General features: G+C 43.7%; 1 protein-coding gene across 2 annotated transcripts in view; it reads right to left on the bottom strand.

Annotated features, from left to right (window-relative positions):
• The window catches only part of ERAP1 (endoplasmic reticulum aminopeptidase 1), a 40,592-nt gene that overhangs the window by 12,603 nt on the left and 11,725 nt on the right, over window positions 1-16,264 (bottom strand). For both annotated transcript variants that reach the window (XM_038765953.1, XM_038765954.1), the window contains exons 5-14: window positions 15,684-15,818; window positions 11,807-11,927; window positions 8,952-9,106; window positions 7,064-7,177; window positions 5,164-5,295; window positions 4,344-4,475; window positions 4,107-4,178; window positions 2,473-2,627; window positions 1,443-1,522; window positions 251-434 (exon numbers count right to left, since the gene is read on the bottom strand). In XM_038765953.1, the coding sequence (XP_038621881.1) occupies window positions 251-434; window positions 1,443-1,522; window positions 2,473-2,627; window positions 4,107-4,178; window positions 4,344-4,475; window positions 5,164-5,295; window positions 7,064-7,177; window positions 8,952-9,106; window positions 11,807-11,927; window positions 15,684-15,818 (1,280 nt within the window). The remainder of the gene's footprint in view (window positions 1-250; window positions 435-1,442; window positions 1,523-2,472; window positions 2,628-4,106; window positions 4,179-4,343; window positions 4,476-5,163; window positions 5,296-7,063; window positions 7,178-8,951; window positions 9,107-11,806; window positions 11,928-15,683; window positions 15,819-16,264) is intronic.

Consider the following 16,264-nt stretch of genomic DNA (forward strand, 5'->3'; position numbering starts at 1 on the left):
AGAGAATGTAAGCTCACCCAGCCGGCACGTGGTAGAGCTGAGATTCATATCCCCGAAGTCAACCAATCAGTATTACTTACTGAGTGCAGAACACTGCATTAAATGCTTCGGAAAGTATAATACCCTAGGGTTGGTGAGCCCGGCCCTTAAGGATCCAGCTGGAGAGACAGATGTGAACATAAACTAGAGGTAAAGCTCCCAGACCTGGGCTTTTTCCACTAAGGCCATGAAGCAGCAAAGCCTACCTTACCTGACAAGCTGGAATGCATTATTAATGAGGCTTGCCCGGTCGTTACTGCTGATTGCTTCAGGCTGCTCTTTTAAAAGGCTGATCAAAGAATCCCATCCACCATCTTCATAATGCACAATGTAGTAACCACTCATGCCTGCGTTGAATTTGATCCATTCCACCTCTTCAGGGAGTATCAGGACATCTACAACAAACATCAATCAATGGTATTTATTGAGCACTTACTACAAGCAGAGCACTGTACTAAGCACTTGGGAGGTACGACAGAATTAGCAGAGATGTTCCCTGCCCATAATAATAATAATGATATTTGTTAAGCTTTTACTATGTGCGAAGCACTGTTCTAAGCGCTGGGGGGGATACAAGGTGATTGGGTTGTCCCACGTGGGGCTCTCAGTCTTAATCCCCATTTTACAGATGAGGTAACTGAGGCTCAGAGAAGTTAAGTGACTTGCCCAAGGTCACACAGCAGACATGTGGCAGAGCTGGGACCAGAACCCATAACCTCTGACTCCCAAGCGTGGGCTCCTTCCACTGAGGCACGCTTCTTCTCTGATGAGTTTACAGTCTAGAGGGGGAGTCAGATATTAGCATAAATTTTTTTTAATAACACTTGCTAAGCACTTACTATGTGCCAGGCATTGTACTAAGCGCTGGGGTGGATACAAACAAATTGGGTTGGACACCGTCCCTGTCCCACATGGGGCTCGCAGTCTTTATCCCCACTTTACAGATGAGGGAACTGAGGCAGGGAGAAGAAAAGAGACTTGCCCAGGGTCACACAGTAGACAAGTGGTGGAGCTGGGATTAGAACTCAGGTCAGAAGGCTGACTCCCAAGCCTGTACTCTATCCATTAAGCCAATTGCTTCTCTAAGTGTTTGCAGTGCCCTGCGGATTTCTACCCAGCCCATTCTCCTCAGCTGCATGCGATTCAACAGTTTCAATGCATGATGGCAGGAACTTGCCTTCCTTTCCCCTTCCTGAAAGATGGCATTTAAACCCCAACCCTTCGCTGTGAATTGACAACCATGGATCCTATTAGATCAACCTTAAAAGAGAAAACATCACCTTCCTTTTGGATCAGCAAAGGTGATGAGCCAAGAGAGCTTTGTTTGGAAAAAAACCCACAAAACTCCAACACTTTGCAAATACTTTCTCCCTAAACCATTTGTCATTTCAGTAATTCGTTACCTGTTCTTGTTTTCAGCAAAAACCTCTGGACAGCATCCGATTTGCTGGTAATGTATGTCAGCGGAACGTGCCATAAGGAACTGGGACGAAAGGAAAATGGATACTTTGAGAAGAACTTTTGCTCCAGTAGCTGTTGGGATCAGGAGTCTGGACAGCAGCTAGCAGGTTACCCTCGCTCCTTCCCCATTTCTCCCTCACAACACATCCCATTACCTTCTCCTATCCTCACCCACCTGACCTTTCCTTCCCCACTGCTCCTGAAGAGGCCTGGGAATCTCGACCTTCTGGGGAACCTGTGAAAATCTGACGCTAAGCTCAGAGGAGACTCAACCCGCAGCCTCCAAAAGAGAGCAATAGACAATCCCGTTCAAAATGTAGGCCCTTCTGTCACCCTGCTCAAATCTACCCAGCAAACTGTGGTCCCACATGCCCACAGAGGGCAGAGTGGCTTTTGTCAGTAGAGACTGAACGATATGAGGAGGCAGCAGGAGGTGGGGAGGGGAAACAACATGGCCTAGTGGAAAGAGCACAGGCCTGGAGTCGGGGACCTGGGTCCTAAACCTGCTCTGCCACCTGCCCGCTGGGTAACCTCGGGCAAGTTACTTCACTTCTCTCTGCCTTGGTTTCCTCATCTGTAAAACGGGAAGCCAATGCCTGTTTTCCTTCCCACAAATACCATTATCATTATTTACTATTCATTCTAGACTGTGAGACCGTTGTTGGTTAGGGACCGTCTCTATACATTGCCGACTTGTACTTCCCAAGCGCTTAGTACAGTGCTCTGCACACAGTAAGCGCTCAATAAATATGATTGAATGAATTACTTAAGACTGTATGCCCCATAAGGAACAGGGGCTGTTTCTAATCTGATTGTATTCTATCTGCGCCAGCATTTAGCATATGTTAAGTGCTTAACAGATGCTCCAATTATTATTGTGACAGAGAGGGTGCCCCATTCTCTACGGGACCCAAGAAGGAGAGCAAGGTCCATTTTGGCTTGCCCCCTACATCATGCCAAGGTCTGTGTTACCTGTCTTCCTCAGTGGCATCCCTCCCCTTCATATAGTGCTCTTGCTTCAGATGCACATTCTTTCCTCGGATGGTGACGGTGATCAGAGGGAAACCCTTCTGCAGGGTCCATGTGTTCATCATCATCCTCACATCCACGCTCTCCTGCGTCCAGTGCTGAGGGGATCACAGACAGACACCCACACCCACTCCGTTGAACCCCAGCTCTGAAGACCGACCTAGACAACACGGAGACTAAACTGGGAAGAGCAGTCTTAACCTGGGTAATCTAGAAATGGTAGAAGCTAATCCAGACTGGATTGGGGACAGACCAGCTGGTCAACCTGGAGGAAGTTGGGCTCAGTGGAGACAGAGAGGAACACACCACTGACATATTTCTATTGGAATCAATCAATGGTATTGAGTGCTTACTGTGTGCTGAGCACTGTACTAAGTGCTTGCGAGAGTACAATACAGCACATTTGGTAGAGGTGTACCCTGCCCACAGTGAGCTTAGTGGAATCAGTATAGGTAAGATGGTATAATAATAATAATGATAATGGCATTTATTAAGCATTTACTATGTGCAAAGCACTGTTCTAAGCGCTGGGGAGGTTACAAGGTGACCAGATTGTCCCACGTGGGGCTCTCAGTCTTAATCCCCATTTTACAGATGAGGTAACTGAGGCACAGAGAAGTTAAGTGACTTGCCAAAAGTCACACAGCTGACAATTAGCAGAGCCGGGATTTGAACCCATGACCTCTGATTCCAAAGCCCGGGCTCTTTCCACTGAGCCACGTTGCTTCTCATGAGACTTTCAGTGGGCCAGTAGGTTGCTGCAATAACCTCATCACTTGGAAATGAACTCACAAAGAACTGGGCCCTTCATGGATGGATGTTACCAATTGTTCAAGAAAACAGTGACTCAGTGGATGGGAGGAACAAAAAAGCAGAATGCTCCAGAAAGCTAAACAATCTCTCTGGACCTCAGTTTATTCATCTGCTAAATGGAGATAAGACAGATAGTGAGTCCCACATGGGAAGCAACTATGCCAATCTCATAATCTTCTATCCACCTCAGCCCTTAATACAAGCATTTAAAAGTGTGATTATTATTATTATTTCCTCCTACATAGACCGTGAGCTTCATGTGGGATAGGGACTGTGTCCAATTTGATTAATCTGGATCTATCCCCAGCACTTGGCATGTTTTAAGTGTTTAACAAGTACCAAACCCATAAAAATAATAATAATTACTAGTATGAGAGTAGATGCCCAGGACAAAAAGGCAGCAGCCACAGGGAAGTTTTCTGAGCCAAACTGAACTTGGATAACAAAATCTTTTTGTCACCTCTTAAGAAGAAAAGGATATGACTGTGATCTTCGGAGGAGACTCTTCATTTCCACGGGAATCACAGCCACCCAAAAAATGACAAAGCCAAACTGCAGTGCGACTCTTCACCAGGAGCAAAGTTGAAGAACCCAATAAGCTAGGTTGAATGAGTTGCCAAGATTATGGGATACCGTTTGGAGCTTTTTAAACTCAGGGAGGGAACAATTTTCTTGGGACAGTTCATATGGGGAATGATTCCTTGCGGATAAAGGCAGAGGACAGATATGCCTGGGCAGGGGTAGGTGTGACTGCGGAGACTTACTGAGGTTGAAGTCTTTCTCTGACTTCCAGAGCAAAATCCACCACTCTCCTGGGGGTCACTGTCAGGACAAATCTGATAAGAGAAAAAGATTACTTGACTCTCATTTCTGAAACCTGAATCCATGACTTTTTTTACAAGCGAATTTATGGTGGGGCAACGATGTTTATGACAAGGATGGCGATAAAACCTTTGTGGTTCCGATGTTTGGCTTCTGACAGTTGGCAGAAGCACACTTACATTTGTCATGCTATTCCACAGGTCTTCATTGTTTGTGTTTTTATAGCTGTTTTTCTGTAGGTACTGTACAATACCGGCTTTGAATCCATCTGCGCTGAGATAGTCCCTTAGCATGTTCAAAATACAAGCCCCCTGCCAAGACAATGTCAGAAAGGGGCCAGATTAATCCCAATTCATTCATTCATTCATTCAGTCGTATTTATTGAGCACTTACTGTGTGCAGAGCACTGTACTAAGCGCTTGGGAAGTACAAGTTGGCAACATATAGAGATGGTCCCTACCCAACAACAGGCTCACAGTCTAGAAGGGGGAGACAGACAACAAAACAAAACATGTGGACAGGTGTCAAGTCATCAGAATAAATAGAATTAAAGCTAGATGCACATCATTAACAAAATAAATAGAATATTAAATATGTACAAGTAAAATAAATAGAGTAATAAATCTGTACATCTGTACAATTATGTCAGATGTAAAAAACAGTTTAAAAAAATCATGTCTAAAAATGTGCATTCATGGTGTAAATTCCCTAAATTCTAGTGGCCTGTGCAATACCCATACTAAAACGGTTCTAACCTGGACAAGGGGTTTCAATGGACTTAAGCTTTCAACTCTAAAAGCCTTTATTTAAAAGATGTCTGTATCTCTCCCCAATCCACGGTACAGCACTTAACTTCGGTCCTCTCCTAGCAGTGTCTCCTAATGGCAGTTGCTGAGATCCATGGGGATCCTTATGTTTTTATTTTATCTTTGAGTAAAGATCTGGGGCTGGCTCTTTTCGGAATCCAACCTCAACTTCGGGGCCGCAATCGGCCAGTACCTTTTCATAGGAGACGTCGTCAAACATTTCCAGAATCTGAGCGGGATTCTCCACAGGCGTAGAGACTGGGTGGGAGGAGTTCAACGCATCCACTTCCATGGCATCGAAACACTTGCCGAAAAAATAATCTTCCTGATGGAAGGAGGGAAAAAAAAACAGAGTCACCTTGGCTCTCAATCAAAACTGTGGTTTCAAGGAGGGCAGTAGCAGCGGGGGTAAGTCTTGCCATTTCACAACCCTGATCCCTTGTCCTCCTCTTCATTATGGTTACTGTCATCAATCCTCGATCCTTTCCCTCCCCCCAGGGTAGCCGCATGGAACTGCCCCCTCAAAGCCGTGCGGACCCTCGCCCTAGGGTCCCTCCCCTGACTGAACGAATCCTGACCAACCCTCTGCCTCCTCTGGCTCTTTCCTCTCCCTTCTCCCCATTTCCTTCTCCTGAGCCCACTAAAGGAAAGGGTCTATGTCCAATTCCCAACTATATGCTCTATACACAGTAAGCTTTTCATTACTGTAATAGATTAAAATAAAATAAATTTAATATGTTTGAGAAGCAGCATGGCCTAGTGGAAAGAGCAGGGGCCTGTGAGTCACAGGACTTGAGTTCTAATCCACTGGCTGCTGTGGGACCTTGGGCAAATTATTTAACTTCTCTGTGCCTCAGTTCCCTCATCTGTAAAATGAGGATTCAAATGTGGGGCCTGATTATTTACCAGCATTAAGTACAGTACTTGACACATAGTAAGCACTTAATACCACAATTTATTACTATTACTATTATCAAATACTATAACAAATGCTAGCAGCTGTGGCTGCAGTTGTGACTGTTGAACTCACCAATAAGGAACCTGAAATTCTATTTTTCTAGCCATACTACCTTGAGGCCTTGAGCAGGGGGTGGGGGCATTTTGGGTATCTGCCTTGGTTTTTTATTCTGCCTTTGTGTTTTATTGTTTTGTCTCTCCTTATAGGTTTGTTCCCAGTCCTCTCATCCTTCTTACCGGGAGTCCCTTCAGGGAATTCTCTCAACACTTTGTTCAGTGCTCTGCACACAGTAAGTGCTGGATAAATACTATCATTACTAATATTAGGAAAATGTTTGCACTTCATCCTCTAGTTTCCCTTTTTCCCTGAAGTTCATGAGACAAGGGTTCCCAGCAAGGGGTAGGGACACCTATTCTTCAAATTCCCAAGTAGCAAGAAGCAAGAGGGGTTTTACCTTTTTTCCTCTGACATTATCTTAAATGCCAGGGAAGGGAAAGACTTTGTACTTCTTAATTATATTAAAAAAGTATCCTTTTCTAATCCTTAAAATAAAAGTCACACCTATGGAACTGGAACTGCACTCTAGCAAGAAGTAGCAAGAATTTTTCTACTTGGAAAAATTCAGTCCAGCTAGCAGCTGGATTATTTAAAATAAAAGCCCCAGCTCTAAAATGCTAAAAGTCTAGCAATTCCCAAAAAACTTATTTGATCTTTGTGGGGCCGGGGGAATATGAAATGAAATTTGAACTCAATTGTAAAATGCATCAGATTTAGACTGTAGTCTCCTGTGGGGCTGATGGCAGTCTGAAACTAATGTTTCTGAAATGTGCAATCAACAGGATGTCTGGAAAAAGAATGTGGCAGAGATGGGTTGTTACTGGCACCATGCTTTTAAGAATTCCGAGAGGAAGAAGAACCTCTAATAAAAACCATCGCCCCTCACAAACCATCTTGGGAATCAATATCTGGACTAAATCAGTCTTTTGGGGGTATCTTGAAAGCTCATTAACTTCCATGACTCTCAAGTCAAACTGCATAAAGTCTCTGGGGGAGTGAGCTTGTCATGGTGAAAGATCAATCAATTACCTCCGCTTTTTGCAAACCCCAAAGCAGACCGACGAAAACCAGCACTTACCACTTTCAGTTCACGGTGGGTGACGCTGACAGATACATACTCCATAAATTTGGCAAATCCTTCATTTAACCAGAGGTCATTCCACCATTCCATGGTGACGAGGTTCCCGAACCACTGAAAGAAAAAGGATAACCAGGGTTGCCAGCAGGCATGGAGGAGACGGGAGTGGACTCAGAGACCACCAGCCAAAGGATGGGGAAGATTTTTCAAGCTGCTCAGAGATACTTCAATCGTATTTATTAATTCAGTTGTACTTATAAAGCCTTACTATGTGCAGAGCTTGGGAGAGTACAATATAACAATAAACAGACACATTCCCTGCAACATTGAGCTTACAGTCTAGAGGGAGAGAAACTTGCGTGATGGAATGTTTCTACCAACTCTATTGTATTGTACTTTTCCAAGAGCTTCGAACAGCGCTCTGCACATACTAAGCATTCAAAAAACATGAATGAGTTGAGATTTGTTTGCAACCTCTGAGTAAAAGCAGTGCTTGGGAAAAAGGGGTAGATTACTGAGAAATGTGGGATCCTCAACAAACGTGAGAGCCCCATTTGGGGCAGGGATGGTATCTGACCTGATTACCCCATACCTTCCCCCATGAGGAGCAACAGTCAATCTAATTTATTGAGTTCTTACTGAAGGCAGAATACCATACTAAGCCCTTGGGTGAGTACGCTATAACAGACATTGTCTACCAACAAAATTTATAGCCTGTAGGACGAGACAGACATTAATATTAAAAAATTACATATATGTACATAAGTGCTGTGGGGCTGAGAGGAGGGAATGAATTAAGCAAGTCAAGGAGACACTGAGGGAATGGGTGAAGAGAAAAGGAGGGCTTATTCAGGGAAAGCCTCTTGAAGGATATGTACTTTGAAGATGGGGAAAGTAACTGTCTACATAGCACTATAGTAAGAGCTAAACCAATTCCACCTCAGGTAATCAAAACTAATACCTACAGGATATATTCCAGAGTCTGACTTCCAAAATGGCCCAAGCCAAGGTGAAATGCTACCTCCAAACCTAAACATAATCTCTTTTTTATTTTATTTGATAAGCACTTGCTATGTGTCAGGCAATGCTCTGGAGTAGATACCAGTTAATCAGGTTGGACACAGTCCCTGTTCCACATGGGGCTTGTAATCTAAGTAGGAGAGAGAATAGGTACCGAATCCCCATTTTACAATGGAGGAAACTGAGGCATCTGACTTCCAAAATGGTCCAAGCCAAGGTGAAATGCTACCTCCAAACCTAATCTCTTTTTTATTTTATCTGATAAGCACTTGCTACGTGTCAGGCAATGTTCTGGAGTAGATACCAGTTAATCAGGTTGGACACAGTCCCAGTTCCACATGGGGCTTGTAATCTAAGTAGAAGAGAGAATAGGTACCAAATCCCCATTTTACAATGGAGGAAACTGAGGCATGGAGCAGTTAAGTGACTTGCCCAGAGTCACACAGCAGGCAAGCAATGGAGCCGGGATTATACCCAGGTCTTCTAACTCCCAGGCCTGGGCCACACTGCTTAAAGGAATACTCTCAGCAAGCAGACCACAAAGCCCTTGAGAAGCAGCAAAGCCTTGTTGATAGAGCCTGGACCTGGGAATCACAGGACCTGGATTCTAATCCCAGCTCTGCCACTTGTCTGCTGTATGACCTTGGGCAAGTCATTTACCTTCCCTGTGACTCCATTCCCTCATCTGTAAAATGGCGATTAAATACTACTTCCTCCTGCTTAGACTCTGAGCCCCATGGAGGGATAGGGACTGTGTCTAGTCTGATTATCTCATATCTGCTTCAGGGCTTGGTACATGGTAAATGCTTGCGAAATGCTACCACCATGATACAAATAATGATAATGATTATTCTTGCTCCTCCATTACCTGGTGGGCCAGTTCATGGGCCACTATCATGGTGATCCCCAGCTTGGCTGACACAGATGACTTTTCAGGGTCATACAGCAGAGCAGATTCTCGGTACGTGGTGAGACCCCAGTTCTCCATGGCCCCGGACTGAAAGTCAGGAATGGCAGCTAGATCTAAAGATGGCGGCAGCAACAAAACATATATCATTCATTCAATCATATTGAGCGCTTACTGTGTGCAGAGCACTTTTCTCCCTTCCTCTGCCACCCCACCTTGACGTAACAACCTCTGAAGGAGCCATGGGGGGAAAGGAATGGGACCAAGGGACTATGTCTAGCCTGATTATTTTGCACAGTACAGCACTTGGCACATAGTAAGACCTTAACAAAATAATCATTCATTTAATCATATTTATTGAGAACTTACTGTGTGCAAAGCACTGTACTAAGCGCTTGGGAAAGTACAATATAAAACAGACACATTCCTGCCCACAATGAGCTCACAGTCTAAAGAGGGAAACAGACATTAATATAAATAGATAAATAAAGAGAAGCAGTGTGGCTTAGAGGAAAGAGCACAGGCTTGGGAGTCAGAGGACATGGTTTTTAATCCTGGCTCTGCCACTTTCATTCAGTCATTCAATCGTATTTATTGAGTGCTTACTGTGTGCACAGCACTGTACTTAGCGCTTGGGAAGTACAAGTTGGCAACATATAGAGACGGTCCCTACCCAACAATGGGCTCACAGTCTAGAAGACTGTGAATGTACTTGTCACTTGTCAACTTGTCACTGTGTGACCTTGGACAAGCCACAACTTCTCTGTGCCTCATCTGTAGAATGGGAATTAAGAGTGGGAGCCCCACGTGGGACAACCTGATTACCTTGTATCTACCTCAGGGCTTAAAATAGTGCTTGGCACTTAAAAAATACCATTATTATTATTACTATTACTACTATTAAATAAATAAATTACAGATACATATGTGCTGTGGGGATGGGAGGGAGCAAGTAAGAGAGGCACAGAAGAGAGTGGGAGAAGAGGAGAGGAGGTCTTAGACAGGGAGGGCTTCTTAGAGGAGATATGCCTTCAATAAAGTTTGGAATAATAATAATAATGGCATTTATTAAGCACTTACTATGTGCAAAGCACTGTTCTAAGCACAGGGGAGGTTACAAGGTGATCAGGTTGTCCCAGAGGAGGCTCACTGTCTTAATCCCCATTTTACAGATGAGGTAACTGAGGCACAGAGAAGTGAAGTGATTTGCCCAAAGTCACACAGCTGATAAGTGGCAGAGCCGGGATTTGAACCCACGACCTCTGACTCCAAAGCCCGTGCTCGTTCCACTGAGCCACACTGCTTCTTGGAAGTGGGAGAGAGCAATTATCTGTCCAATATGAGTGGGGGGACGGTGTTCCAGGCCAGAGGTAGGATGTGGGTGAGACGTCAGCGGTGAGATAAACAAGATGGAGGTAACAGTGAAAAGGTTAGCATTAGAGGAATAAACTGTGTGGGTTGGATGGTAGTAGGAGAGGAGGGAGGTGAGGAAGGAGGGGGCAAGGTGATTAAGTGCTTGAAAGCCAATTGGTGAGGAGTTTTTGTTTGATGCGGAGGTGGATGGGCAACCACTGGAGGTTCTTGAGGAGTGGGGAAACATGGTCTGAATGTTTTTGAAGGAAAATGATTCAGGCAGCAGAGTGGAATATGGATAATAAACATTATCAGCATACTAATAATAATGATGGCATTTATTAAGTGCTTACTATGTGCAAAGAACTGTTCTAATTGCTGGGGAGGTTACAAGGTGATCAAGTTGTCCCACAGGGGGCTCACAGTCTTCATCCCCATTTTACAGATGAGGTAACTGAGGCACAGAGAAGTGACTTGCCCAAAGTCACACAGCTGACAATTGGTAGAGCCGGGATTTAAACCCCTGACCTCTGACTCCAAAGCCCATGCTCTTTCCACTGAGCCATGCTGCTTCCCCTGAGCCAAGCGGCTTCCCCTATTATCAGCATAATAATAAAAACACTCAACTCTCAAAGTCATTTGGGGGAAGAAAACCAAGTTAAACACACACACACACACACACACCCCTTCTCTCTCTGTCTCTCTCTCTCAGCTTTAAAGGATCATGTGAAAGAAAACACATTCTCTCCTATTACCCAATTCTTTTTTCACAAACTCCCACGGGGAAAAAAAGATTCTGTTACATGGAGATTTCAGTGTTATGGTTTGATTCACCATTTCAGATTACCTTGCTCACATTACCAGTCCCCTTAGACCCTGACCCCCTTGTGGGACTCAGGCTATGTCCAATCTTCTTAAATTGTATCTACCCCAAACACAGTTATTATTCCCTCAATTTGGGGATCAGGGTGTTCACTGCTCGCCCTAATATGGACACCTACCAGGTCTCCGGGAGTCTTATACCCCCTAAACCCCTGACACCCTGGTCATTGCTATGGCAACTGGTGCTTAGGGAGAAACCCTCTTTTGTTAACCTAACCTGCCAGGGTATTCCAACTATGAACTGGGAAATTTCAGTTCACATCACACCACTCCAGATGGAAGACATAAACAACTGAGCCACTTACCTTAGGCTTCATTCATATGCAAGCCCTTTGTGGGCAGGGATTGCCTCTTTTTATTGCTTTATTGTACTTTCCAAGTGCTTAGTACAGTGCTCTGCACACAGTAAGCGCTCAATAAATGTGACAATGAAATTAATCATTGAAATTTTTAGCTCCTATTGTGTGCCCAGCACTCTAAGTGCTTGGGAGAGACCAATCAAGCTAGGAGACACAATCCCTGCTCCCAAACAGTGTAAATCCTGTACTGTATTTGTGCAATGCCCTCAGCAAAATCATTACCTTGTTTGGGAAGGGGATAGGGAATACTAAAATAGTCCTCATAAAACTCTAAAAGGGTTACTGCGGCATCTAACGCATAGCTGGTTTGGTTTATCTTCTCAGGTACAGCATACACGGAAACCTAAAAAGAAAGCACAAGGGTTTGTAGTCATCCAATCTCTCCGCGAGAGATAAAACACATAAAACTCAGATGAAACCTCACTGATTAGCAGGTTTACTTTTGTCCAATATTCAAACTGTAAAACATCCAGCCATCTGACCTCTTCAGCTACTCCGCAAGGACAAACAAAAATCCATTCATTTTTAAGACATTCATAAAGATGATATTCCTCAACGTCAAAGAGAATAAATAACCTATACAGGCAGTACTCTGCACCTGAGTTAGCATGTCAGTCAATCATATCTATTGAGCGCTTACTGTGTGCAGAGCACTGTACTAAGTGTTCAGGAGAGTACAATATAACAGGCACATTCCCTGCTCACAACGAGCTTGCAGTCTAGAGGGGGAGGCAGATGTTAATAGAAATAAAGAAATTACAGATATGTACATAAGTGCTGTGGGGAAAGGAAACCATGGTGGGGATGAATAAAGGGAGCAAGTTAGGACAACACACAAGGAAGTGACAGAAGAGGAAAGGATGGCTTAGTCAGGGAAGGCCTCTTGGAGATGTGCCTTCAATAAGGCTTAGAAGGTGAGGAGTGTAATTGTCTGTCGGATATGAGGAGGGAGGGCATTCCAGGCTAGAGGTCGGCGGCAAGATAGATGAGATCAAGGTCATCTATAGGACAAGCACTATTTCAAAAGTATAAATGTGCAGAATATATCACTTGGTTCTGATATCCAGCTCCGGGTTTTGAAAAAATATTAAGGATGCAATCCATCAATGGTAGTTATGGAGCTCTGACTGTGTGCAAAGCACTGTACTAAGAGCTTGGGAGAGTAAAAAAAAGTCGGTAGATGAGATCCCTGACCATTATGAGCATATAGTCTATGCAGGATAAGGGAAAATCTATGTTTCACTAAACTTCTGGAATTCTTTGAAGGGGTCAATGAACATGTGAGGAACCACAATATATTCATATTTCTCATATATTTGCAGGGTTCCAGATCAACCAGTTTCTTAAAGTGAATCATCATAGATTATAGGGAAAGTTCTGAAAAAGATAGACAACTTGGCTAAATGATGATGATGATGATGGCATTTGTTAAGCGCTTACTATGTGCAAAGCACTGTTCTAAGCGCTGGGGGGATACAATGGGATCAAGTTGTCCCACGTGGGGCTCACAGTCTTAATCCTCATTTTACAGATGAGGTAACTGAGGCTCAGAGAAGTTAAGTGACTTGCCAAAGGTCACACAGCAGACATGTGGCAGAGCCAGGATTTGAACCCATGACCTCTGACTCCAAAGCCTGTGCTCTTTCCACTGAGCCACGCTGCGTGGCCTAGTGGAAAGAGCACGGACCTGAGAGTCAGAGGATCTGGGTTCTAATCCAGACCAGCCACTTACCTGCTGTGTGACACTGGGCAGGTCACTGAACCTGGCTGTGCCTCAGTTCCCTTATCTACAAAATGGGAATACTCCTGTGCTCCCTCCGACAGACTGTGAGCCCCATATGGGACTTGATTAGCTTGCATCCACCCCAGAGCTTAGTACAATGATTGGCATTTAGTAAACAATTAACATATATCACAGTTATTGAAAGATAAAGAGTTAGGTACACAGCCACCTTCTGGACAGATCTGGTAATAATAATATTTTAATAATAATTAAGATTAATAAAAAATTGTAAAATAAATATATATGGTTAAAAATAAATAATATAAAATTATAAAAATAAGCTCCTTTTACTAAAAAGAGCCTGAGAGTCAGAGGACCTGGGTTCTAATCCTGGACCTGCCACTTTATATGCTGTCTTAACTTTTCTGTGCCTCACTTCCCTTACCTGCAAAATAGGGATTCAATATCTGTTCTACCTCCTATTTAGACTGCGAACACCTGAGTGTCTTGAATCTACCCCAGCACTTAATATGGAAAAGCAGCACGGTGTAGTGGATAGAACTTGAGTCGGAGTCGGGTCACGGGTTCTAACCTCAACTTTGCCATTTTTCTGTGGTGTGATCTTGGGCAAGTCACTTCACTTCTCTGGACCTCAGTTACCTTTTCTGTAAAATGGGGATTGAGACTGAGAGCCCCATGTGGGACAGGGACTGTGTCCAACCTGATTAACTTGTACTTACCTAAGCACTTAGAACTGTGCTTGGCATATAGTAAATGCTTAACAAATACCATAACAATAATAATAATAATAGCAAGTGCTTAATGAGGACCATAATTATTATTATTGTGCTGGGCACATAGCAAGCACTTAAATACCTCAAGTATTATTATTGAAAAGCACATACTGTGTGCAGAGCACTGTACTAAGTGCTGGGAGAAGATACACAGATGGAAATTCAACATGGCCCCTGTCCCTTAGGGGGCTTACAATCGAAGAATATAAGGGGGGAGCTGGGGCAGGGAGGGAGTGGAATGATGAATGCCTGAAGGAACAGTGTAATGGTAGCTCACAGCTCATTTGATCAGATCGTGTGACATCCCAAACTCGTCCTTTAAATAACCCATTTTAATTAAACTCTTCTCCACCTTTTAACCTTTAAGTTTCTCTCAATTTTCCCCCAAATTTCCTTCTAGAAAAAAAGTGCTAAACCTATTGGTTGAAAATCTGTGTTACTTTGCATATCACTCAGGAATAACTTGTTATATCTATCCTTTCATATCGAAACACACAAAGAAATCCACCCTGCCATCGAACTTCAGATTTTGTTTTTCTCCTGGTATCTTTCTGCTCTGCTGGCTATAAGTGGGCTAGTTTTGGCAGCAGTGCGGGGAAGGGTGGGGGTTTGTATTTTTATGGTATTTGTTAAGCGCTTATTCTGTGTCAATCATTTTTCTAAGCACTGGGGTAGATGCATGACACTTCTACTGGGGTAGAAGCTGGACACAAGTCCTGTACCACAGGGAGCTCATGGTCTAAATCACAGTGAGAAGGATTTAATGCCCATTTTACAGATGAAATAACTGAGGCACAGCAAAGTGAACTGACTTGCCCAAGGTCACACTGAGAAGCAGCGTGGCTTAGTGGAAAGAGTCTTGGGAGTCAGAAGTCATGGGTTCTAATCCTGGCTCCGCCACTTGTCAGCTGTGTGACTTTGGGCAAGTCACTTCACTTCTCTGTGCCTTAGTTACCTCATCTGTAAAATGGGGATTAAGACTGTGAGCCCCATGTGGGACAACCTGATTACCTTGTATCCCTCTTGGCACTTAGAACAGTGCTTGGCACACAGTAAGCGCTTAACAAATACCATCATCATTACTGAGCTACTTTGCTCAGTTTTCACCAACGTCATTCCTCAAGTGAACTACCCAAACCAACGTCCACCAGGGAAGTGTTAGTGTGACCATGAAGCAATGTGGTCTAGTGGAAAGGGCACAGACCTGCGAGTCAGGGGACCTGGGTTCTAATCCCGGCTCTGCCACCTACCTGCTGTGTGGCCTTGAGAAAGGTACTTCACTTCTCTAGGCCTCAGTTTCCTTATCTGGAAAATGGGGATTCAAAATATGATCTCCCACCTAGTTAGACTATGAGTCCTATATGAGACAGGGATTGTGTCGGATTTGAATTTCTGGTATCTACCCCAGTGTTTAGTACAGTGCTTGGCACAAATAAAGCGCTTAATACCACAATTACTATTATCTTTCATAAGCTGAAGTTTTTCCTAGTATTGGACCTTAAATGAGGGTTAGTGTTAGGCGACAAGTGTTTCTTCTAGTATCCAGTTTGGAGACATCTAATAAAGACAATCAGAGATTTACCTTGATCCCACTTTTGGTCATCTTGCTGACGGATTTAAAATCTGAAACAATGAAGGCCACAAGGTACGTGCTCATCTTCACAGTGACATCAAACTGGTCCTCCATGAGGCCTTCTGCAACACTCACCGATCTCACCTAGAAGCAGAGTGAGTGTTAGACATTAAGCTCGTTATGGGCAGTAAATGCCCCCATCAACTCGGTTGTATTCTGCTCTCCCAAGCACTTCATACAGTGCTCTGCACACGGTAAGCACTCAATAAATACCACTGATAATGAACTCTATCAGAAATAATCCAGGTACCGACATGATGCTGGCGAATAAAATCCTCCCAAATACAACACTGGGTGAGAATGGATTTGGTAGGGGAAGAATTCTTTCATTTTTCTTCCACTCATCAAAGATAAAAACCATGGCGTTTCAGAATAAATCTAGAAATCTGAATGTCACATCCAATCTGATCATCATTTAACCAAGAGAACCTTAAGTAGCCCTTTTCTGGGGAATAAGTTGCTAAAACTTTTCCAACATCATTGTACCATGCTGAACCAAATGTCTTTCTTCATTTCATTAGCCAGCTTTA

Source organism: Tachyglossus aculeatus, chromosome 23, assembly GCF_015852505.1.
Source record: "Tachyglossus aculeatus isolate mTacAcu1 chromosome 23, mTacAcu1.pri, whole genome shotgun sequence".
Taxonomy (NCBI): domain Eukaryota; kingdom Metazoa; phylum Chordata; class Mammalia; order Monotremata; family Tachyglossidae; genus Tachyglossus; species Tachyglossus aculeatus.